General features: G+C 47.5%; 9 protein-coding genes across 9 annotated transcripts; 4 read left to right on the top strand and 5 right to left on the bottom strand.

Annotated features, from left to right (window-relative positions):
* Positions 1 to 244: 244 nt before the first annotated feature.
* On the bottom strand, positions 245 to 1,871 carry RhiXN_03753 (protein disulfide isomerase; the record flags this gene model as incomplete). The annotated part of the gene is made up of 3 exons (XM_043323570.1): positions 245 to 736; positions 875 to 972; positions 1,364 to 1,871. 3 exons carry the CDS (start codon positions 1,869 to 1,871, stop codon positions 245 to 247), a joined length of 1,098 nt encoding a protein of 365 aa, XP_043175989.1.
* A 1,278-nt stretch (positions 1,872 to 3,149) lies between these two features.
* Positions 3,150 to 3,659, bottom strand: RhiXN_03752 (protein disulfide isomerase; the record flags this gene model as incomplete). The annotated part of the gene is made up of 1 exon (XM_043323569.1): positions 3,150 to 3,659. One exon carries the CDS (start codon positions 3,657 to 3,659, stop codon positions 3,150 to 3,152), a length of 510 nt encoding a protein of 169 aa, XP_043175988.1.
* Positions 3,660 to 4,176: 517 nt separating this feature from the next.
* Positions 4,177 to 6,537, bottom strand: RhiXN_03751 (thioredoxin; the record flags this gene model as incomplete). The annotated part of the gene is made up of 13 exons (XM_043323568.1): positions 4,177 to 4,338; positions 4,391 to 4,420; positions 4,477 to 4,617; positions 4,666 to 5,124; positions 5,178 to 5,231; positions 5,290 to 5,392; positions 5,448 to 5,531; positions 5,584 to 5,701; positions 5,751 to 5,779; positions 5,826 to 6,059; positions 6,116 to 6,161; positions 6,212 to 6,351; positions 6,407 to 6,537. The coding sequence occupies 13 exons, from the start codon at positions 6,535 to 6,537 to the stop codon at positions 4,177 to 4,179; spliced, it is 1,731 nt and encodes a 576-aa protein (XP_043175987.1).
* A 162-nt stretch (positions 6,538 to 6,699) lies between these two features.
* Positions 6,700 to 9,959, top strand: RhiXN_03750 (uroporphyrinogen decarboxylase; the record flags this gene model as incomplete). Its single annotated transcript, XM_043323567.1, has 7 exons — positions 6,700 to 6,769; positions 6,823 to 6,885; positions 6,933 to 7,444; positions 7,501 to 7,843; positions 8,687 to 8,988; positions 9,043 to 9,171; positions 9,249 to 9,959. 7 exons carry the CDS (start codon positions 6,700 to 6,702, stop codon positions 9,957 to 9,959), a joined length of 2,130 nt encoding a protein of 709 aa, XP_043175986.1.
* Positions 9,960 to 12,176: 2,217 nt separating this feature from the next.
* Positions 12,177 to 13,578, top strand: RhiXN_03749 (uncharacterized protein; the record flags this gene model as incomplete). The annotated part of the gene is made up of 9 exons (XM_043323566.1): positions 12,177 to 12,236; positions 12,306 to 12,447; positions 12,507 to 12,541; positions 12,600 to 12,634; positions 12,687 to 12,752; positions 12,807 to 12,949; positions 13,005 to 13,019; positions 13,067 to 13,409; positions 13,458 to 13,578. 9 exons carry the CDS (start codon positions 12,177 to 12,179, stop codon positions 13,576 to 13,578), a joined length of 960 nt encoding a protein of 319 aa, XP_043175985.1.
* A 353-nt stretch (positions 13,579 to 13,931) lies between these two features.
* On the bottom strand, positions 13,932 to 15,328 carry RhiXN_03748 (beta-1,4-D-glucan cellobiohydrolase; the record flags this gene model as incomplete). The annotated part of the gene is made up of 3 exons (XM_043323565.1): positions 13,932 to 14,496; positions 14,559 to 14,671; positions 14,723 to 15,328. 3 exons carry the CDS (start codon positions 15,326 to 15,328, stop codon positions 13,932 to 13,934), a joined length of 1,284 nt encoding a protein of 427 aa, XP_043175984.1.
* A 2,872-nt stretch (positions 15,329 to 18,200) lies between these two features.
* RhiXN_03747 (pectate lyase) lies at positions 18,201 to 19,193 on the top strand (the record flags this gene model as incomplete). Its single annotated transcript, XM_043323564.1, has 5 exons — positions 18,201 to 18,375; positions 18,436 to 18,535; positions 18,592 to 18,779; positions 18,841 to 19,120; positions 19,181 to 19,193. The coding sequence occupies 5 exons, from the start codon at positions 18,201 to 18,203 to the stop codon at positions 19,191 to 19,193; spliced, it is 756 nt and encodes a 251-aa protein (XP_043175983.1).
* A 587-nt stretch (positions 19,194 to 19,780) lies between these two features.
* On the bottom strand, positions 19,781 to 21,291 carry RhiXN_03746 (beta-1,4-D-glucan cellobiohydrolase; the record flags this gene model as incomplete). The annotated part of the gene is made up of 4 exons (XM_043323563.1): positions 19,781 to 20,518; positions 20,571 to 20,874; positions 20,913 to 21,080; positions 21,137 to 21,291. The coding sequence occupies 4 exons, from the start codon at positions 21,289 to 21,291 to the stop codon at positions 19,781 to 19,783; spliced, it is 1,365 nt and encodes a 454-aa protein (XP_043175982.1).
* Positions 21,292 to 22,737: 1,446 nt separating this feature from the next.
* On the top strand, positions 22,738 to 23,686 carry RhiXN_03745 (uncharacterized protein; the record flags this gene model as incomplete). The annotated part of the gene is made up of 4 exons (XM_043323562.1): positions 22,738 to 22,815; positions 22,853 to 23,035; positions 23,091 to 23,144; positions 23,195 to 23,686. The coding sequence occupies 4 exons, from the start codon at positions 22,738 to 22,740 to the stop codon at positions 23,684 to 23,686; spliced, it is 807 nt and encodes a 268-aa protein (XP_043175981.1).
* Positions 23,687 to 23,987: the final 301 nt, after the last annotated feature.

Here is a 23,987-nt window from a genome sequence, read left to right as displayed (position 1 = left end):
TTTGATTCTGTACGTATGTGAGAAATGAATCTAGCTGTATGCATATGTCTATTGAGAGGGTGTCTTCATACAATTAACCAATCTACAGAGAAGGATCCCATACTTGAGTTGTCATAAATATAGAAGATAAACATGGTAAGAGAATAGTATAGTTAAGCCCCGGTACAAGTGCAATAGAGCTGCAACCATTTGTTAGGTGAGTATCAAGTTTTTGCTACAAGACCACTAGTTGCGCTACGCACTATTATGCTATAACGCAACCCGAAGCTTCTGGTTGTAGTTCCTGCTTTCTTTCCTCTTCAGCTATAAGAAATTGTATTCTTTCTTCGAGTTTCTGCGCCTTGATTTTCTCTTTCTCGATCCACTCTTTCACGCTTGCAGAAGCTCTTTTGATTTCATCCGTTAATCTTGTCTTACGAGCCTCGTCCTCGCCAACAACCTTGAGAGCTTCCAACTCGTCCAGTAGCTCCTGCAGCTTCATTAGATAGTGCTGCGTCTCTGCATACGACTCAGTCATCATAGGCTCGCCGTCCTCGAATCGAAGCGATGGATAATAAAATTGTGACTGAAGGGCGAGGTACAAGTGAGCCATGTCAGTCAGTGCTTCCTTGGGTGGTTTCGTGAACCGTTTTCTAGACAATGCCAACTCGTTCGGAGCCCAATTAGGAGAGAGCAGCCATGGAACAGTGACATCGGGGTTGGATCCGCCCTCTGTGCGGTCGGTAGGGACATTTGCCTGTTGGGAGAGGTGTATTGCGAGAATTCGATCTCAGGCTGGCTCGGTGCGAATCCTAGACGAGATATCATTGGTGAAAATGGGTAGGGGAGAGGTTTGGTGATGTCAGCGAGTCGAGTCGTCGTTGAACATTTATACGTGCAACGTTGGCCATGGCGGTGTCGAGTCTGAGCCTAGTTCGGGAATGTTCCTCTTCTCCGACACGACTCGTGGACCTTGGGAAGGCGATGGTGGGTCTGATCGATTGTTCCGAGTGGCCAATTATCGTTCACTGTTCAAACTCCGCTGGTGCGCCAAACAGACCAAAATGGAATTAATTGGACCGTCATTGGCGTTTCGTTGACACAAGGAAACTGCCTTGGCCGCCTGACGTATCTTCAATACCTCACCGCGTGGAAGACTTATCATGTCTGGGAGGTTTGGCCTATGGCTATTCTATGACGTGTACAGTGTACTCAGAGCGAAGGGCAGTATTTGCTGTGTATGCGTGATTCTTTTTCTTTTTCTTTTATAAATATGAATACAACAACGAAGTATCTGAACATTGATAAGACAATCAAGCAGACCATTACGATATAACACACATTGACCGGGTATCCTGTGTCTTTCTCGCACGCCTTTCCGTACGCGCGCGCCAGTAGATCTTGGAATGTTCTTCCTGGCTGAGTGCAAGTGCCCTCTTCTGTTCAACCCATGTTTGTGCTTGTGAGATCGCACTATCTATTGATATTAACAACCCTTGTTTGCTGTCTTCCTGGTTGCTATCGACCTTGAGTGTTCTCAGCTCGTCCAGTAATGCTTGAAGCTTCATCATGTAGTGCTTTGCTTCTATGTACGCCCCGTCCGTCACCAACCCTTTGTCCTCAGGATTTAGCAACTGAGAGCTACGGAAATGAGAAGAAAGTAGGGAAAACAAGTCATGGATTTCCTTGAATGCCTCTCCAGGAGGCATCGTCAGCCTCCTTCCTCGACCAGTAGGCTTTCCTGGTGTCCATTCGGAAGAGAGCAGCCATTGTACGCCAGTGGCGTCGGCCTCTGACCTGATAGACGACGGATTCGGTCGACGTTTGAGGTTGGCGCGACTCGTTACGGGAAGATCAGAGCGATTCGAGGGGTCTCTTAAGCAAGAAGACATTGTCGAACTCAATGGGACAGTATGGGAGGGACCGAGGGTTCTCCTGCAATCAAAGGGCTCTATGAAATATTTATGTGCATCATGGCGCACGCCGAAACTCCATCAACATGAACTACACGTCAAAAGCTTAACTGATTACTATTGGACGAGTCACTTTAGGCCATATGAGGCAGAGCCATGAGGGCCAAGTCAATCATTAGGAGTGATCAGGCTTTTACGTTTGAACACTGCTGTGCATCCAATCACCTAAAGCGGAGGTGAACCAACCCAGAAAAATAGCTAGTGTTTCCAGAATTGGCACAGCTAACAGGGGTTCAAACATGGCCCAAAGGGGTCTGAGAAATCGCACACCCTATCTTGGTCATGGAACCTTAGTGGCGTAGGGCCACAAATGGCAGACGAGCCTTATGACAGTGGCAACGTTATTAGCAATAATTTCTGGCTCTACGGGGCCCTGAAAATCTCGGGAGCGCTCCGGGACTCGCTATTGCCGGCGAGCACTCCGGAGCGTCTGGTATGGCGCTCGAAAGTGCTCGTAGAGTGCTCCCAGGTACTCGCCGAGCAATCCAGATCCGCCGGATCGTAACGAGGAGGTTCCCGAAACCGGAGCGCTCCAGAGTTTTCGAGGCCCCCGCAGAGGGTACAGCACAGGTTAAGCCCCAGGTACCCTTGGGAAGGGTAAATTATAGAAATTAAACTCGGAATGGAATTGGAGCAGCAGCATCGCTAGACTTTGAATCGGAGCAAATCTGGAAACAGGTTTTATTTCGGAGAATGCAATATCCCACGGACAACTTTTGAGACCTAGGACACTTCCGATGTTGTCGGTTCAGCCTGCATGCACGACTACAGCATAAGAATTTTGGAGAATTTTGGAGCGCTCGCTAAAAGTAGGGCTGGCTTCCATACATACTCACCCCTTGGCACTTAGCGCTCGGAAACATGTTTGATCAGGAGATATTTTCACTCCGCATCGCTCAGTTGCATATCGCCAAGTGAATTACTTCAGAGAACTCTGGAGCAAAAATGGATTTAGCTGAGGTTCTGATATGTAGAAACATCATTGGTGAGGTATTGTGATTGAATTATATGACTAATAATGAACGGAGTTCGAAATATACGCATATATATGTTACATGTACTATAAATGAGGTCTTGACTGTAGCAATCTATTTCGCGTCCAATGCTTTGACCCTTTTGGTCTATTAGGCATCTCCGGTTAACAAGCTTGTCACACCAGAACTGGCTGTTCACTCACCATCCGCGTACGCACTAATACTACAGGTTCGGTGCGCCCTCATTGGTTCCCTGCATCAGTTGCTGGATCATCTGTTCTTCGACCCAGAGACCAATCTCGACCAAGGAGGTTTCAATTTTTGAAATACACTTGGCCAGGCTGGCAGCGTTGTCAGGAGTCGTTGGAATTTGCTCTAATTTTTCCGCCAATTCCCGTAGTTTCCACCCGTGTTCAACTACCAAAGTTGAGCGATGAGTGGCAGCAAGTTCGCCAGTCGAAAGATCACGAAAGTCGACTGTGTCAGGGAAGGTAAAATCGAACATTGTGTCCCTGTATCTTTCCATAACCTCTTCCTGAGTAAGTGTGGTGAATGGAGCTTGTTGGGTGTGACCATCCGGGGATGACTGGCTCAAGGCTGGCGCTCTCCTGGGCCATTGAGGATTCAAAAGCCAGGACGCACAATCAGATGGTTTTAGATCGTGCCCACCTTTAGATACTGTGGCATGGCTGGGGAGCTTGTATTGGGAAACAACAATACACGGTGAGTTCATAGGGAGGTTCGATATCAGTGGTGATGGTAGCAGGATGGTATAAGCTTAGTACTGCGAGCTCAGCTCCGCTTTAAGTTCGCGGACGAATATTTATGACTGCCGGCGTGACCTTAAATTTCGGCCGTTGCAAAAAGTATACAATCACCTTTGTTATTAGAGGCCCCAACAAATGAGGTTTCACGTATACCCTTCCTATCAAAGCACGGTTTGCCACCCACCTGATCACTCAGGTCCACCGTTTACAGAGTCGTACTAAGTGATGAAACCCGCTAAATCGACCTCCCTACGCAACTTCCCAGATACATACGCGGATTTGAATTGACATCACCACGGCCAATCAGCTACCCGAACTAGCCGTATTAAAGGTACAATACAAATATGAATTTACAATTCCCGTACAGAGCCCAAGGGGTTGGTGAGGATATTGTAGAGATATGCACGATCATAAGGCAATGATTGAGCCAACCCATTAAATATTATATATCAAGAAATTCAGTGTGCATACAAAATACAAAGCTCAGTCGAGTCGGTGGGATGGCTTCCATTGCTGGTGGCGAGTGGATTGGTATGAACCGGTAGGGAGATCGTCGTTAACAAGGCGGCGAATGAGCCACAGCGATCCTGACAGGAAGCCAACCACAATTCCGGCGGTGACAAATGGATGCGCCCATGCAGAGGACTAAAAGACTGTTAGACTGAAAAGATGTAGAGAAGTAGGCGAATGCGCTTACCCCAACGTACTCCATGCGATCATTCATTGACTAAGCAACGTTTTAGTCTATATTCTTTGTTGCCACCACATAAAACTCCGACTCACCCTCATCGTCCTCTCTACGAAGTTCTCTGAATGTTTAGGTCTGAGAAGACCAAGGTACGCACTTTCGAGTGCCGCAAAAATACTTTCACGCTCTAGCTTTAGGCGCGCCTTCCCAGCGTCAGCATCGTAATACAAGAGTCTCTATGGCACAATTAATATCAAACCAGAGCTTTGTTCAAATGAACTTACGCTGTGATCGACGATCACAACGGTTGGCATATCCTCCCGTTTGATGCCATACATCCTTTTCAGCCACTTACTCCAGCGGTCTCCATCCATCCATACGAAGATAGTAGGCCGAGTGTCAGTGAGCCTCACAGCAGAAGTTTGCCAACGTTTGGCAATGGAAGTCAGTTTTTCGATTTCCTCCCCTAACTGTGTCTTGGGCATGTTTTCCATATCAATTGCAGCCAGCACTACAAGGGGTTTGGCTGGGTGCTTCATTACATCTGGGAAATTCTCGGCGGTGAGTTGCTGCAAGGTCGGAATCCGATGGTGTTGGAAAAAAGCGCCCAGAATTGGAACAGTCGTCTGGGTACTAAGCGGAAGAACAGAGAACGGCTTGGTTTCATGGTCTTTGACAACGATGAGGGCCGGGCCGTCCGCTGGATCGACGTCAAATTTCTTGAAGACGTCAGGGTTTCGGGACTGCAGCAGTGGCTCAAGACATTTGTGTTACTCTAGGGGCGTGGTCAACTCACCTTGTATACAACAGGTGTTCCCAACAGTGGTTTGGCCGCTTCCTCAATGTCATCCTAAATCAGCGGAGTCAGGGGGATGTAATTTGGTCAGCCAATTAAACATTGAACGTACCAAATACAGCTGAGGGGTCGAGTACGTATAAAGTACCAGGAAAAAGACAGACTCCTTCTTGAGGACGCTGTCAACCTCCTCGATTGTAATCGATTGGACACCCCTATCATGGACCCCAAGTCAATACATGGCACACATAAACAGGTGCAAGGTCTTACGGGGCTACTGCACGCAATACGAATTGTTCAAGAGGCTCAATCTTTCTTGATCCACGGAAATCGACTTTCTGGCCCGAGTGGTAGCTAATTCCACATATGTGAGCATGTCAATTGAGGTCGTCGACAAGATACTCACAAAAATAGCATCGGATATCCGTCTACACTCTGAGACTTGCACAAAGATCCATATTGCTCGCAGTTAACCTCAGCAATATTAACCCGGCCTTTAGTCTTAGTAGCGAGTTCAGTCCACACTGTATTTATCGTGAGAAAAAAATCTCAATAAAAGTAAGATGGACTTACCCGGTGCAAGTTTCTTGCAATGCCCACACCTAAAAACTATCAATACCATCTCACCCGTTAATGTCAAAAGCTTACCAAGGCGCATAGAACTTGATAAAGATAGGCCCCTCAGATAGGGCTTTGTCAAATGTCTCAGGCGTGAGAACAACCACCTCCCCACTGGGATTAAGGTGAGCTGTACTGGAGACAGAGTCTGACTCTGAGGCTGAAGACTGTGCATAATCTGCTACACGTTTGTCGATCCAAGAGGAAAGATCAGCAGGTGTGCGGTCTCCTGAGTACTCTTCCATCTTTTTGCCTTCTTTAAACCTGGGCAGCAAAATTAACTTCAGGTCTCCAGATAGTATTATAAGTTGGCCACGAACAGCATGACTTGCGGATAGCCCGTGACCTGGTTGTCACTGCACAGATCTGAGGCCAATAAATATACGTTATGATGAGAGCGGTAGTAAGATGTTCACCTCCTTGAGCAATACAATTGACTTGAGCCATCGTAAACCCGGATATGCCTTCCAGCGGTGCCTTTTCCTTCGCTACCTTATCCCATGCTGGTGCAAAGCGCTTACAATGTGGGCAATAAGGGCTGTAGAATTCTACCAGCCTAGGATTTTATGTAATTCATCAGAGCGAGTACTCTCATGTATTAAATTCCATACCACAAGCCCTTGCCAATGGAAGACGTAAAGTCTGCTTGGGTGAGATGCTCCCCGCGGGTCGATGGTATGATTGCTAATATGGCTAGTACGACAGCCAGCGTCGTGGCGTAAAATTTTGAGGTTAATGACATGGTGAGCAAGCGATCCAGCTTTCAAACCGGGGTCACAGTATCGGACTATAGCCTGGTCTATGTAGTGGAAACAGTCGCGATCGGCGAGAGGCTTCCGTCCCTGACGTGTTCTGCCTAAGTAATAAGCGCTTAGCGCTTGGCCGCCCTCAATTCCCTGCCATCATGCGTTCATACCTGGCAAACGATCAGTTTCCACCTTTGAAGAATGACCTTCTTTTGCGGGCAGCAAGAGGTAAGACCACAGGCCTTGGGAAAAATTTTGCTTCTACTCATATTTATTATAAGGAGAAGAGCCAACTGAGCGTGCGCCTGTATGGATAATGCGGCAGGCTGGGCGATACCTTCCTGGTATGTATCCTGCTCAACTCGGTCGAGCTTTGCTTTAACACATAAAGGAAGAGTTCAGAGAAGTCAGAAAATCCATGGGTTTTTCGAAATCTGTCGCACGCCGGAGCTAGCAACTGAAATCACCCTTCAACCTATTCGGCGTTATTCTGGTCTATTGGATGCATCTATCATATTCTCCGACATCCTCGTAATCCCTCAGGCTATGGGGCTTGTGGTCGAGATGCATGACGGTGGTGGCCCATTCTTTCCCCAACCACTTGTTGCACCAGATGATCTCGATCTCAAACGATTGCGTGAGAATGTTGATGTCGATCAAGAGCTTGGATACGTGTTTGATGCGATTACAATGACGCGAAAAGGCTTGAAGGGAGAGGTGCCGTTGATCGGATTTTGTGGTGCTCCATGGACATTGATGTGCTATATGGTTGGGAGCTCGAAGTCCCTGCCAAGTACCAAGCAATGGATCTTCAAATATCCCGAAGAGTCCAAGAAGTTATTGGAGAAAATCACGAAAGTTTGCGTAGACTTTTTGGTAGGGCAAGTCAAGGCTGGAGCGCAAGTAAGTCGAATATGTTATTTTTAAGCGCGTTATAACCAATTTGATAATGTTATCAGCTCCTCCAAGTATTTGATTCAAACGCAGGAGACCTGAGCCCCCATGACTTCGCTACTTTCTCTCTTCCTTACCTCAAAGTCATTGCCGAATCTGTTCGCCACAATCTTGAACCACAACCCGCCCATCCCGATCCCTCCGATGACATTATTCGCCAAAGGTGCAGGACACGCCCTACCGGATCTGACCAAGGCGGCTACGACGTGCTTGGTCTCGACTGGGTAACATCTCCCGAATCTGCGATCGCTGCAACTGGTGGGCAATCGAGAAAAGTAGGGCTTCAAGGCAACATCGATCCAGCTATTCTGTACGGTGGCCGTGAAGCTATTGAGAGAGAGGTTAAACGTATGTGTGATGGGTTCAAAGTGGGTGGTATAGATGGCAAGTGCAAAGGTTGGATTGCGAACTTGGGCCACGGTATTACCCCTGGTGTGGACCCGGAGGATTTGAAGTGGTTTTTGGAATGTGTACACAAATACTCAAGTGTATAACATAATCTCACGAGCATAAATGAATTGAAAATTTCCGAATCGAGCATCTGGTATAATATGAGTCAAACGCAGCCCCGAGTATCCCGACATTGTCCGGTGGGGTTGGACAGCAAGTATAGAATTGGCGTGGAACGCACGACCCCTATTTACGGGCTAGAGTACGTTACTGAGCGGAAATCGTCACTTTGGAACGGGTGTGAAGCGAAGAGACTAAATAGGTATGCACGCATGTACACTTAGGCCTAGACTATTTAGCGGCGGTGCGGGGTATCGAATGGGCGTCGGGTACCACGCACGTGACCATATTGACTGTCGTCTTCAACGTCAATGTTCCCCACAGCTCTGATGCTTATCATCGGACGCAGGAGTCTGTCAGTCTATTCGATATTTAGTTTCTCAGGCAGTGTTTGGGGAACTGGTCCACAGTACTAGAATACCGGGATGAAACGACATGAGCTCCGTGCACTTGCTTCTGACGTTCCAAGTATAACGTCAGGGTAGACTGTCACGGTTGCCCGCCCAGTCATACGTTATCCACCAATGCGAGTACCGAGCTTCCATCCAATGGACTTTCCGCTTGCTTGCCTAAGGTTGTCGTGATCACTCGGCACGGTTTTCTGATTGGCTCGGCATGCTTGGTCCCGTAGATCACCATGCTGTTGCCGGCAAACCACTATATATACTGATGGTTCGACAGCAATGGTGGAAAAACGCCATCATACACATCCAAAGTCTGCCCTCGAACTCGATTTGCATCGGAATCTAGAAACCGCGCTATATAACCCTCTCGCCATCTCTGCAGATCTCCCTCGCCCTACCATATTCCTTAACTCTGCCCTTGGCAGTTCATTAATAATTAAAATAATTAAAATAATTGGAAAAATGTCTTTCGACTGTAGTGCTCCCTTCATTGCTTATTCTCTCCTTTCTACTTTTTCTACTATTACCGAAAATGAACGCGACGCAACCCAGGTTATTATTGAGCTTCTTCCATGTTATGTGAGTCTTGCAAGCTCTGCTGGGGTTTGTTCGATCTAAACATACTATACATAGGATGTATTAACTGGAGAATTACATGTGACGCATGAGGCTCATATCGTCGCCTGCGTTTTCCTTGAAGAATTCCGTGCCATGGCAAGGCGACATTGTTATATCCAGGAGGGCTCCCTCGATAATGTGGTCGTGAGTTGTACAAAGCTCGTCAGCCAAGTACTTTATAACTGACTATCTTGACCAAAGGAAGCTCATGACTTGTTTAGTGTGATTATTCTTCCCCTCGTCCGCCATCTGTCCCAAAACGAGTACAACGACATCCGTCGTACTATCGAAGATGCGGACGCGCTACTCTCCCACCCACTCCGGTTCTTAACGAGCTGCTCAACAAGTGGCGTCTTCGAAATTTCGAGATTGTTAGCGAGTGGCATTCATATCCTGTGGAAGGTGTCGAGGAATACCGATTTGGCTTGGAACTGCCGAATGGGGCCCAGCTAGAAGAAGTCTTGATGCCATTGCCATATCCAACTAAACAACAGAGCACGACTCGGGCTATTCTACCGAAGACGAGGGTCCTAAATCCAGACATGAACGCAGACGCAAACGCCATACACATTCGCATGACAAGGAATCCAGCAAACCACGACCGGTACCCCGCTCAGAAGGCACAAGGGAACTCGCTCTTAAATCAAGAACGAAGCCCAAGTCAAAACGCTTCTTCCTGCCTAGATTCACCAGCTCCCGTACCTCCTCGGATACCGCTCACGACTCGAGTGATAATTCCGACTCGTCCCGCTCTTTCGATGGTCAATATCGGAGGTATCCAAACTTTATTGAGCGTGGAGATGAGATGGAATGCCTATGCGAGACAGGAGACATATGTCTCTTACATGCCGAGGGACACCCGAGGGATTCTGAGACCAGTGCTAGGGTTCCTCATCGGAAGAGACTTGTTAATCTCGTTAAAACTGCAATGATGAAGCTATAGCAACACTATGTGGAATGTACTATTTGGCTTATAGTTGTATTATTGTCTATATTGTATTAGTAATTCGGAATTGTACGTCATTGAATAAATGTGGTGATGGACAGTGTGTGGTAATTATAAGAAGGGCCCGTCACCTCGATTTTGTCAAATTTAGAGTCGAATATCAAATCGAATTAATATAGACGCGTGCCCCATGTTTTTCATACTTGGGGAGCTATATGCGGGCAAGGGAGACCGCTCGCAGAACTGAGCCAAACTACTCTAAGAGATAGGGAGAGAGAAAACAGAAACAGACACAGAGAATCGTGTAAAAGAGATAGGACGACTCGGGAGGGCCGTGAAGACCTATAAGGGCGGGTGACGTGAGGCCATAAGGGCACGCATGCCTCATGATAAAAGGTGGTTCATGACTAAAAACTAATGGAGGTGAGCCGCGAGATCCTGTGGTGGGATCTGAATTTTAACTACTAGCTTTACGACCCATCGTGCCTCTGGGTGGGTGTACCTGGTACTGTGTTTTCCCGCTCACCTACATCAGCGCTTAAGGCTGGATAGACCCTAGCTGAGTCAACTTTCCCACGGCTTCCTTTGCATTCTTAATTAATGTTTCTCACCTTACTTCTGTAAGATCACTCTCAGGATTTGAAGTGAGACTCGCTCCAATCCGCGGCTCATTAAGTTGCACGTTACCAATGCATTCGGTTTGAAAATGTATTCTCAGCCACCATGACCGCATTTTAGGCCATTTTAGCATCTTCATGAGAGGTCGAATGAGTCATATTCTGGGACGGCACGTCTTGGCTTATGGTTGTACCACCATGGTTCACACTGATTCAGATCATAAAATTGTTTTGGGTACAATGTACAAACTCAAACAGAGTCGTATCCCCGAAATCACGGGGTGAACTCGGCGTACTAGTAACAACATGACCCCTATCTAGAGCCGCTAAAACTCCTGTTAGTGGGGCGAGCGAGTATTTGAATGTATAAAGCGAGGCAAGTTCAGTGGTCTTGGGACGGGCCGTTTCCTGTTTGAGTTAATATTTTATGACGTAGGCCATCGCAAGATTGGATGTCCTTACTTAGTACATAGCCAGTTTACTAACGCTAATCGCACTATATGAAGATAGTGGCATCAGTTCCGACATATATGTATCAACCTTTTGACCTGAACCTATCATACCATGGGATATATTCTCAATCTTTCCGATCTTCGAAATGTCACATATTACCTCGATTAAATGCGAGCAAGCTCCTACATGCAGAAATGTTGCTGTGTCAGAGATGTGATGATCTCACCCTTTATTACTAGTTAAGTTAATCGTATGTGGGTTATTTGTTGAAGCTGCAAGACATTAGTGGTGTGTAGTATATATTAATATTCTATTCCTACGGTGCCGGTAGAGCACTTGCATTGAAAACTAGCTTTTGCTGGACCACATCCTGCTTATGATAGATCATCCGAGCGCTACACACTCTTTATGAGTGAGCCAGAACAAACCACGAACATGTCGCGTGGGTTTCTGAACACAACAGTCAGAAGTACTGCCCTGAGGCAAATATGGACTGGACCTCATGCAATCTGCGCACAATAGCTTCCCAATGGATCGTGATATATGCCGCCCACCAAAGCAAACTCACAGACCGTCTCGTACTAGCATCCACTGATGGTCCTTTTCTCTTTATCTTAGAGAAGTGTAAGAAAATATGGAGCCGCAAGGGAGCCGACCGATCCTGAAATCCACATGAAACCCCGTGCGTCTCGTCCAGTTTGATACGTCCTATGGCAAGCTACGATTCCACAAGTCCACCACAACCAAAGAGAAAGCGGGCGTTATAACTAGTCAAGGCGCCAAGGATTTCGGTGTAGTTCCCTAATACGCACGGCTGACAACATGCCACGCATAAATTATCATAGATGTGTAGCGTCGAACCACCTTGGTATCTCCTTTCGAACTTATGTATACCCTCGACAGTCCCTCGGTCATCACAGAAGACCGTAGTGGGTCAAGGGCAAAGCAACTTCAATAATGCTCAGATGACTTGATTTTTATATAACAATTGCCTAGCTAGGCACTTCAGGCACCAAGTGAATAGGATCATCGACACGCTGCCAGGGGGCTTGCGCTCTTGGCACCGCGTTTGGCTCTATGGCCTTAAAACGCGAAGGCAAGTTCAGGTTGGTCCACTTCACCACCCCTTTACCATGATCGGGCACCTTATTGCTGCTACCGCTTTTTTCGTCGCTTCAGCTATTGCAGTACCAGTAAGCTATAATATGGTTGATGTCATTTCTTCAGCTAATTGATATTGATTGGTAGTGGACGAATGCAAGTTGTGCCGATATGTCTTGGGTGAGGCCATCGATATTTTAAATGCAGCCTGGCCTAAAGCATTTGCCAAGTTTTTCAACTCCCGAGGCCAGAGTGTTTGCCTGGTTGGCGCTTACCTTGGTGCTCAATGCACGACGGATAACAGTGTGTCACATGTTCATTCTCAATTTAAATTAGCCACTGATCGTGGGATATCACCTCAGCCTTCAAAGTTGAAGCACTCTCTGGTGATGGTCCTGTAAGCGTGACTAAATGCGTGATATTTTTGTCTGAACTAATCATATTCCGGTGACTAGTATGGCTTCGACAACGATGCAGCCAATAACTGCCTGTGGGTGAAACCGCAAGCTGATGGATGAATCCTACTAAAATATGAGAGAAAGTTGTAACTCGGTGATGTGGAACCTCATGTCGGCCTGCGCTCTATGCCAAGGAAAGGCCTTTGGGAGGTAAGTCATTTGCCAAAATGGTATATAATTACCCGCTTGAACGACCGTTTCAAGTTGGGGTCAGTGGATGGCGAGCTGTCCTCCTAGCATGATCACTGTTGGAAAGTACCCTATACCTTTACCTAAGGGCGTGACTGTTCCATCGTGGGCATATTACGATTTTACAAACAGCGGCAATTTCGATCCGCGATGGGTACGTTCATGTATACTTTATAAGTGATAAAGTCAAAATCTGATTCACTGGGCACATAGCATCTCAAAATTCGGGTACGTCCCTAGAATCATTGCATAGCCCATCTAACTCTTTTCCAAAGGGCCCGAATCTTCCGCCATTGCCGCACCCACTTCGACCGGCCCTAATTCCACAGCAACTGATGTGAATCCCAATCCCACGATGACCCAATCCCAGTCGAGTTCGAACACAGGTGCTATCGTTGGAGGCGTTATAGGAGGCGTGTTGGGAATTGTTCTCATCTGCCTCATCGCATTTGTTCTCGTGCGCAAACGCAAACAGCAAGAGCCAACTATCAATAATCCCAGGCCTAGTCAGAACCAGCAGATGGCCGCACAGCCTAATCTAGCCACTCCGATTGCAGGGCATGCAGCTCCGTATCAACCTAGCACTCCCAACTCGGAATATAAACCATACTACCCGAGGTATGTTGGTCACACATTACACGGTACCCATTGCTTATTATTTCTTAGCACGCCATCAACATTTCCAAGTGGACCTATGTCGGAACACTACGCTCAATCGCTTCCATACTCATATCAGTCCCAAGGAACTACGGGTCAACCACCACATCCTAATATCCCTCAAGTTTAAAAACTCCTGGAACGAACTCGAAACAACTGATACTCCTGTAGTGGCTACATGTTGGCTTTAACTATCCATCAACAATCCGTAGTAGTTTTATCTTTTCTTTTGTTTACTGGCAATGTAAAAGTGGGACAATTTGCAAATAAGTACATCGCGAACTCTGTTTCAATCCCACCCATGGCCAGCAAGCTTATATTGCTTCCAGACGCCGCGACAATAGCCCAGACCTTCCTCTGTTTCGACTAACTATTGTGTGGTATTCAGCGAAAGATTGGGAGTCAGTTCTATTTTATTGGGCTTTATACAATGAGCAGTATATCTCTAAGCAGCCGTCCAGTCAATTCTAGGGACGTGCAATGCTACACAGAGTACGTTGTCCCAATGTCTCCAAACCTTAGATTAGAAAACTTAACAGATGCTGTGGGATGTGGTTCGACCGGAAGGTGCGGTATGCTTTCCCATGGATATGGACAAGCACCCCGAGAAACGCCAGGCTGGGATGTTGAACGATCGGGTGGATAGCTACCATCGAGCCATCGGTTTTGGTTGGCGTTTTGGCCACCGATACTTATAGCTAACACCAATCCCGAGTCCAACGCATCATCAAGTGTTCCGAAGCCCCCCTTGGTATCAAACGTATTGGGATCGTTGAATACGGCCTTTTGAGTTGAACAATAATCTTCGGTGATAGAATCATAGCCGGATAGTCCGGGAACGGTGCTTTTGGAGTTTTGAACAACTTTGCCATCCTTGATGTATAGACGACGAATCTCGCGGAGCGCCCCGGTTGTGGTATTGTCGGCGGTGATGAACTGAGTGACAACAGTTATACTTTGCTTAGTGTCAATGGTCATGCCGTTCCCGTAATAGGTGAGGTTCCCTAGGCGGTATGGATTGAAGTCACAACCATCTTGATCACAGTAGCTGGCACATTCCGGTCGGAGCAGCGAGTCAGCTCTTGTACGGGACAAGGGTTGGCGATATACGCGGTAGAGAAGGAGTTAGCATTCCATACATCCACCTCGCTGCAGCAAGCACCGTAGCGACCTGTAACTTCGTCTGGATCCCAAGGTGAAGATTTCCAATCAAGTAGATTTGCCTGTAGGGCGATTTAGTGCATTCATTTTCGATAGGCACGGGTAGTACTCACCTCGCCGTTGATAAAGCGAAGGTTTCGAGGACACTTAGCGTCGCAGTATCCGGTTCCGTACTTGGCACCCGCTTTATTGGTGGGATACTTGGCGATACCACCGTCGGCGTCCATCTGAACAAAGTAAAGCGCGCTATTAAGGCCACACGAAAGATTAGAAGTATCCACTTCGAACGTGAGCTCTCGGTTTTTAAGCTTGAATGTTTGATAACTAGAATCGTTGGCCATCAGGTAGACACGAGCGCCAGATTTGAGAGTGCTATAGGTATGCTTGAGTGAGAGAGTGGTGCCAGATGTGGTAATACCAAAGGTAGAAGTGTAGTCGGCCCCGTCAATTGCGCATCTTTTTGCGCAACTTATTGGGTCAGAGCACACCGACGGGTCCCAGGTGTTTCCAGTAATACAGTTTGAATACCCACTGGCATCGTGAACCCAACGCCAGTTGGCATCGAGCACAACTCCCCCTTGAGATTGGGCTTGACACCCACTTGACTTGGTGCATAACTCCCAGGCAAGTGTAGGGTGCTTCTCTAAAACATGGACACCACCCCGCTGTGCAGAGGCAAGAGATAATATCGATGAGATTAAAAGTGTAGTGAAGACCATCCCAGAAGACTCGTTCGGCCTGAGTTAGTCCCTCAGCGTTTTGAGGGGAGAGTGCTTGCTATATACCCTAGAGTACGGTCACGGCTCTCTGTTCGAAATTAGAATTCGTCGAAAGCCCATTAGCATTGGTTCAACTAATCGCCTGGATAGTACCAAGGCAAGCAGGCACTGTCCAATCGCTACCAGCTCCCCATTGACCGAGAAGGCCACTCCGAGAAAGGCCCGATTTCTTGACTTCCTCAATATCAGATGACACTCTCCAGACGATCAAGGAGCAGCAAATCCATTTGGTACAACTTCACCCACATCCCGATGTATCCGACTGATCCCCATATACTCAACAAAATCGTCTATTTCTCCAAAAGGACCACTTAACTTCAGAATTCTCCGGAGCGCTCCGGAGATCTCTAGAGATTTCTGTAACAGAATTCTCCAAACATCTCCAGCGTCCTCTGGAGCGCCCAGAGCTAAGTCGCCTGATTGGGGAACCCTGGAGAACTTCAGAGAAAATGAAGATTTAATTGAATAGTCAAAGGTCACTAAGCAGAGCAGTCTTCCACGAGTTCGACTTATCACTTCATACCCATTGATGTAAGGGTATTACGACGCTGGAGAACGAAGTCTTGGGGAACAGCCATCCCGGCCTTTGGTAAAATGGCTAGGTTGTGTCGTACTGTGTTCAGGAGTACAACGATGATTCAATGTTCATATGAAGCTCGGCTAGTCGCGAATTAATAACGAGTCCGAAAAGCTCCTGATCAGGTAGAAGATGTGTATTCGCGTAAATCTGTCCGTGGAACAGCACAGCAACATTACATGGGGTCGAATGTTACATGATTCCCACAAATTTCAAATAGACACGCTCTATCATGCTTGTGGATGCCAGTGTGGGGTTGCCCAGACATCACACATTATCTTAATCCGAATTGATCCCATTTGTGTATTCAAGTGCACCTGGTGATGCTGTAGTGGCAGTGCGTGTTGACAAAAGTCATTAGACAGGTGATTCTTTACGGAAGCTTGGCTGATAAGAGCACCAGAGTAGTTGGTAAGCTAGCCGAGTAAAATGTTCCAGCGGTAGTTTAGGCCTGCTTTTATTGCACAGTTATTCCAGGCGAATGCATAGATGATCTTATTTCGGAGTTATTGATACCACCGTGACTTGTCTCAAGATCACCGATGGCGTGGGAGGTGGTGAGCCAGGTTAAAGCGGGCAAGTCCGTTCTGATGCTTCCTAAGCTACTAGGCTACTGATAATTGTTGGGAAACCACGACGATCTGTCTTAACGCTCGAGGTACTGTTGGTCTTGTACTGTCGGTAGTCATGGTGGTGTATGTGCGGGGTACTCAGTAGGCAGCAGCTTCTTCGAGTAAAAAGATAAGGCTTCAGCATGAGCTAGCGAGTAGTTGAGTATGATTTATAATTTTTAAAAAACACCACGTGTTAAAAGCAACAAGTTCAAATGACCGATAAAATCGATCTAGCTGAGCTCATTATCTTGACCTGGGCTCCGATGGTTCCTTGTAATACCAGAGCCTATAATGTACACGCATGTGTATTTGTATAATAGAGACACATGTATTGTAAAGTTCAATTGCCCGTGGAATCAAGAATTCTGACATGAAGACAGTCAATGAGGGATCGACCAATTGTTACGTGATCGCGTGTAGAGCTCTGCAAGTCCTGGGTATGCATATGCCCTTATGAAAACGAAAGAGCTATGGAAAAAAGAGTATCAATGCAGAAAATATATAAGTGCTGATAAAAACATAGATAGAGAAACCCGATAAGTATGGTGACAGGCCACTCAATTCAGGGGACTTTATGGCCATAAGGGCGGTGGGGTCGCACTGGGACATGCGGCGCGGTCAAGGATGTAAGATCAAGAAGGATGACAATGTAGAGGAAGTAAGCACACACTACTACAAGAGCAAGAATTCGGGTACACCTCAATCTACCCTAGATATGATTTTGGTAAAACAGACCATTGTGGGATTATCAACGCCATGTACATCCAAATTTGGTGCAATATGAATACTACACCCGAGTCGCGTTGGTGGCCCTGTACCCAATCAATGAAATAAACAGAACCTATTCGCTTAGCACGTACAACCGCGATCTATTTGCCTTCTCCGGCTGGTCGTTGCGCCAAGCTTTCGTTGACGTGTTAGTGTTTTCATATGTGCTAGCAAGCTATTGTCGATTGAATCCGGCCCGGGGAAAGGGGCCGTGCTGGCGCAACCGGTCAAGTTAGCAAGAAGCTGTCGCTGGAAACAAGCATGTAACATATTTGACCATACCGTGAAATACACATACGTAGCCAAGCGCGGGCGAATCAAATGCAGCTGCACCAAGCCCTGATATTAATGAGCCAGGCAAAGCTTGAACACCTCCTGATAAATTCCTGAAGGTCATGGCTAGAATCAAGTGTAGCATGTAACCTATGTAAATATCCACAAAGCAGAATAGCAGCACTCTGCCAATCATTAGTGTGGCCAAGCCAACAGTGTGCAATCGACAGACACGTCATGTTGCCACCCGTCCAAAATGAAATCTACCCCACAAATGAATTCGTTGAGATGACTCTGAGCCTTTGACCATGGTGAAAATAACATGATGCGCTTTCATGGTTTAGAAGTATGAGGTGGCAGAAGCATATTGTCCATTAGCCAGCATCCAGATGTTTCGGTTGTTCCGCTAACGGCAAAATTCGCTTGGCCCGGTATCAATGAGAAGACTTTCAACAACGCATAAATAGAGTGGGGTACATTCAAACTTCACCATCAGCACCGATATTCGAGCTTTGTATCATTCCAGATAGCCTTCATAACACTGCTACTTCTTCCTAAATCCTCACTCTCGCTTCCAAACATGGTCCAAATCTCGTTCACTACTCTCACTGTCATTGCCGGCGTGCTTGCTCAAACTGCACTTGCTGCTCCTTCTGAGAAGCGTGCAGCTAGCTGCTCGTTCCCTAACCCGTCCGCCTCGACGAACGTCAAACTTTCCGCAGCTCGCACCATCAAGGCCGGCGAGTCCTTTGATGGTAAGTGTCATAACGTAGCCTATATGTCACGTTGGTATTCATACATGCGCCACTTATTAGGCAAGAACCTCCGCTACGGTCGCGGCGTCAAGTGCGGTGGTCAGAAGGAAGGTGGAACCAAGGACGCCGTCTTCATTCTCGAGTCCGGAGCCACTCTCTTGTAAGTTGCTCGTTCAAGCTAATATTGTATTTTGTACTCACACAGGCCACTCAAAGGAACGCCGTAATCGGTGCCGACCAGAACGAGGGCGTCCACTGCCAAGGACCCTGCACCATCCGCAACGTCTGGTTCGAGGACGTCTGCGAGGATGCAATCACTATTAGGCAGAGCTCCGGTACGACCACTATCACCGGTGGTGGCGCAAAGAGCGCATCTGACAAGGTCGTCCAGCACAACGGCGGAGGTAAATTGCATGCATAAACCGCTAATCTCAACCAATCCCTTCTAACTTATATACCCCGCAGGTCTCGTCAAGATCGACTCGTACTGCGTCCAGGACTTTGGCAAGCTCTATCGCTCGTGCGGCAACTGCGGCACCCAGGTCAAGCGTCAAGTGCAGATCAGCAACGTCATCGCTCGCAACGGTAAGCTGCTCGCCGGCGTGAACTCGAACTACGGAGATGTGGCGACGATAGACACGAAGACAAACTCGTACACCAGCCTCACGTCCGTGTGCGACACTTTCCAGGGCAACAACAGCGGCGCCGAGCCCTCGACGCTGACAAAGAACAAGTCTAACGCCAAGTAAGTGTCCCATCTTCTCTTCGTGCCATCAGCACGTGCTTACTGGCAACTCCTTCACAGCTGCAAGTTCTAATCATTTCAGCATTCACAATTGCCCATGATTATAGTTTAAGTTCCGTATACGATTTCTGATTAATTCATCATTCTTACTGGAGCTCCCGCAAGGATTTGCTGAGGTATACCGATACGGCATGTGTCTGATCGTGCACAACCTGAATTCGCCTGGTGGCTGTTAACTGGAGGCCTAACACCATGTTTGCTCGAACAAGCGATCCTGCGTGTACTTGGATTTCCTTGTTCCAATCTTAAAACAACCTCACTGTCAACTCAAGTGGACAGCGCTCACACAGCACTCGTGAGCCTTGATTGTACGGTATGTCATGTAGCCTGACCGACCTGGTCGAAAACATATGCATATGGCCACCCTAAATCAGAATTCATAGCTTACACCCCTCAAAGCTGAAGGTAACGAGCTGCCAAGCATATGCCAAAAGACTTGTCGTTGAGACCGGAAGACGATATCCAATTTAGACATGTATTGACCAAATGAGCCACTGCTTGTACATGAGACGATACATTATTGAGTACGTTTAGACTCCTGCAAAGATTATGATAGAGTTGAGTTGGGAATCCACGGTTCAAGAAGCATTAACTCACCAGCTAAGCAGAGTAGGTCGATCCAAGATCACCGAATTTAATGTTGGAGAATGTGACGGACGCGTTCGGGCTGTTGGTTTCGACATCCTTAGGAACACCCGAAGTCGTAGCACAAGAACCACGAGCCACACCAGGCTGCGAAGCGGGCCTGTCGGTGGGGTAGTTGCTGTCGAGCCAAAGCATGTTGGCCGCATGGTCATCCCAAATACTAAGAACCAAGACCATGCCCGCATCGAAGGCCTTGCCCATGTTCGTGTACCCGCCCATCTGGGAGAAAGTGTTGGTGTCGCTGAAAGCAGTCTTCTGGGCGGAGCAGAATGGTTCGGTGATCGAATCGTAGGCGGACATGCCGGAGATGTTCGTCTTGGAGTTTTGGATAACCTTGCCATTTTGGACATAGATGCGGCGAATCTCCTTGAGAGCGCCGGAGGCAGTTCCGTCCGCGGTAATGAACTGGGTGACGACAGTCATCTTCTTGCTGGTATCGACAGTGAGGCCCTTTCCATAAAAGTTCTTGACCCCCATGCGGTAAGAATTGAAGTCGCAACCGGCTTGATCGCAGGTGCTTGTACACTGGGAACCGGAGCAGCGAGTCTGTCCTTGGACATTGCAAGGGTGCGGGGTGTATGCGGTAGAAACGGAGTTGGCCTCCCAGACGTCCATCTCATTGCAGCAGGTACCATAGCGACCAGTACCAGAGTTCGCGTCATTGCTAGAACCTTTCCAGTCGAGAACATTAGCCTATAAAAACGTTAGCTCTGTGTGTCATCTTGGCGACGCCTTGGCGACTAACCTCGCCGTTGATGAACTTGATATCCTTGGGGCATTGAGCGTCGCAGTACCCGGTCCCGTATTTGGCGCCGGCCTTGTTGTTGGAGTACTTGGCCATACCACCGTCGGCGTCCATCTGAGAAAAGTAGAGTGCGCCGTTGAGGCCACACGGGAGGTTGGAAACGTCGACATCAAAGGTGAATTCTTGATTCTTGAGTTTGAACATCTGGTACTTGGTGTCGTCGGCCAACAGGTAGACGCGGGAGCCAATGTTGGTGTTATCGGTCTTGGTGACGAACTTGAGGGTCAACGAGTTACCACTGGCACTGATACCATAGGTTCCGCTATAGTCAGCACCATCTACCGCACAGCCTTGAGCACACTTGACAGGGTCGGAGCAAAGCGTCGAGTCCCAAGCTTGACCGGTATAGCAGTTGGTGTAGCCGCCAGTGTTGTGGACCCAGCGCCAGTTGGCGTCGAGGACGATCTTGCCTTGAGATTGGGTCTGACAACCCCCCGACTTTGTACATTTCTGCCAAGTAAGGGTGGGGTGAACCTCAGCCTTTTGAGTGCCCACTTGTTGAGCACGGATTGCAGAGAGGAGCGAAAGCGAGAATAAAGAGAGCAGTGTTCATGTTGGCAATGGTACCAAGAGCTGAAACGATGTCGTTCTCGGGCCCCAACGTCTCATTATATACTGCTTGAATCGGTTGATATCCGGTACATTCTGATAGCTCGTGCATTAGAGCCGTGTCCGCCCTTCATTGAAGACTCAGGCCAAGTCCCAAGTATTATCCGAAAAAGAGCCAAGAAAAAAACTATTATTGGTCACGTTCGTTCGAATTCTCTTTCGAGGATAGCTCGCCCGAAATGCAACCGATGGGTGTTGTGAGTAACGTCCAATTTGAGTCATATTTTCGTAGGATTTAAGTCTATGAGAACGATGGGGCCTGGCACAAGGTCATGTGCATCAAAAATAGCTTCGAATGTGTGTCTAATGGCCTTCTCGAGGTAGCTCGAATTAGGCTAGCGGTAGAATCGGTCCGTCGGATGTGAGAAAATGGTCCAGATTTAGCGGCCCGGAGTTCGCCAAGCCATTCGATTGGCCGTTCAAGAGCGGGTGTGCCCATCAAGCATCGTGTGTCAACTGATGGGTTTCTACGATCTTTAGCTAAATATTGGTCAATGAGCTACCCATGAGGATGGTATTCAAGATATTTTATTGTAGCCTAGATTCGAGAGGCTCAAGTCTCTCCATCACGCGCAACAGAAACCTATGGCCAATAAGTGGGGTTTGAGACACTCAGTTTGTATCGAGTACTTCTATTCCTCGCTAGCTCCGGAAGTTCGAAGCGAGTAACCAGTCAGCTGACCGTATTCCTACCCACAACCCCAGGCTGCGCGGTCGCCCGAGGAAAAACTTGCAACAAGATGAATGCCACGACGCAAGATGGATCACATGGAGTGCAGGTACGAAGCTGACTTGTATCCACTTGGGTTCTGCCCAGTTCAAATGAATACGCGAACGAGCTCTTAGACAGCAGTTGACTAACTCTTGTCAAAACATGTGATAGAGTAGATCCACGGGGCAGTGGAGCTACGTCGATATAATCCGATCTTTTGGCGTGCATATGTTGATTCTTCCACATATTCGAATTGAAAGCTGCCCAAAAATAGTACATAGAGCCCATTGTATACGGAATAAGAATCAATCCAAGGAACGCCCACGGGAAGAGCTATGCTCGATAAAGTAGGATTTAATCGAATTCTCTCCATCGTAGTGTATTTGCTATTTCGTGAACCTGTGCACCGACACCAAAACGAGGGCCAACGCAGTGTCGCTGGAGCATGGTCTTGCAAGCTGGAGCCGACACTTAACAGTGGCTGACAGATACAATTTGCAAATACCGTGATCGAGCGCTGACGATTGTCGATCAGGTCCTGGACCGAGGCAACCCTGAAGTGGGCCGACTGGACAACGACTCACTCCGCTCCTTTGTGCCGACGGTCCTACAATTTCCAGATTCGTCTCAATTGTGAACAAAATGAAAAGTGGCAAAATTAACAATCGACCATGGGAATATAAATCGCCCCATGCGTCATCCTCCGAAGTCATTTCTTCCCCGCCTGGTGCGCTCTGCTTGTAATTCTTTCATTAATTTCGATAATTCGACTCTTTACACTACAACATGACATACCACGCACAGAACGTTGCTTGCCATCTTTTATCTTATTTTTCGCAGATCGACAGGGACGAGTGCGATTCGGTGGGAGTTGTGCTTGAACTGATTCCAAACTTTGTAGGTCAAATGTTTTAAATCAACGGCCCTTCAGTTGACCAGGACTCTCTTTAACAGAAAGCTTTACTGGGATTACCTTTGTTTCTCCCGAGCTAGAGGCCTTTGCCGAAAGTTGCTCCCCCGGTTGATAGAACTTGCAGCACAACATAACCCAGTGTACAACGTTCCGAAACCATACTATATGATTGTGAGTCAATAGAATGTCCATTCATCGATACAGATGCTCATACAGGTTTCCAAAGAACCTGTCTGCTATGCTCACGACGATAGTCAGACCCCTACTGGCCCATCGATCCGTATGTTATCTCTGACGCACGGTTGACCTGTCGTTGACTTCATGACCTAGTCCTATGAGCGTTCCGAATTGCACTCTACCATAGATGCAGCCCGTCAGTTTCTCCATTCTGATCTGAAGAATGTAAGAAGGGTTGTATCCAAATGGACCCGGAACCACCCGCATGGGCTCTCTGCTTTTTTGGGGCACCACATTGGATCCTGGGAGTACGTCGTAAAACCAGTCGCCCGACCCACTGCCAGAATAGTCATTCCCCCAAGCAATACGCCAACGCGAGTATACATCCCAACTCGTCCGAATAGATCATCGACTACGTTTTCTTCCGAACGGACAGCTCGAACTGTTTCTGTACATTCACAAGAGTCCAGGATCGCCGACATCATTGAAGCTTTAGAGCTAGCCAAATCACCAACAGGCCGCACTCGAAGTGATTCTGAATCTTCAGGCTCTGATTCAAGTTATGTGGCCACGCCGAATAACGACATCTTGAGTCCACGTTTTGACTATTTTGAGGCCGATCACGAGTATCCTGTTTCTTTGTGAACTGGTTCACCTGATGTGTTTTCGTTTAGTGTATTCTCTTTACAGATTCGGACCATGAACTTTTCATCCTTTGTGGGATAATTCATTTCACCAACACTCTCTTGTATTCTTACCTATACAACCACCGGACGCTCGTCTCGCCTTTTATGTATACTATACTGTACACTCAGACTCAGTGACAGCCCTTGACAAGGGTTCGAACAAAACATTAAAAATGACATTACGATAACCCAATGTTCAAAACGAATGACAACTTGAACAAAGCAACTACAAAGCAAAAACAACAACAAAAAACCAATTC

This window comes from Rhizoctonia solani, chromosome 1 (genome assembly GCF_016906535.1).
Source record: "Rhizoctonia solani chromosome 1, complete sequence".
In the NCBI taxonomy this organism is placed as follows: domain Eukaryota; kingdom Fungi; phylum Basidiomycota; class Agaricomycetes; order Cantharellales; family Ceratobasidiaceae; genus Rhizoctonia; species Rhizoctonia solani.
This window is presented reverse-complemented; position numbering and strand designations above follow the sequence as displayed.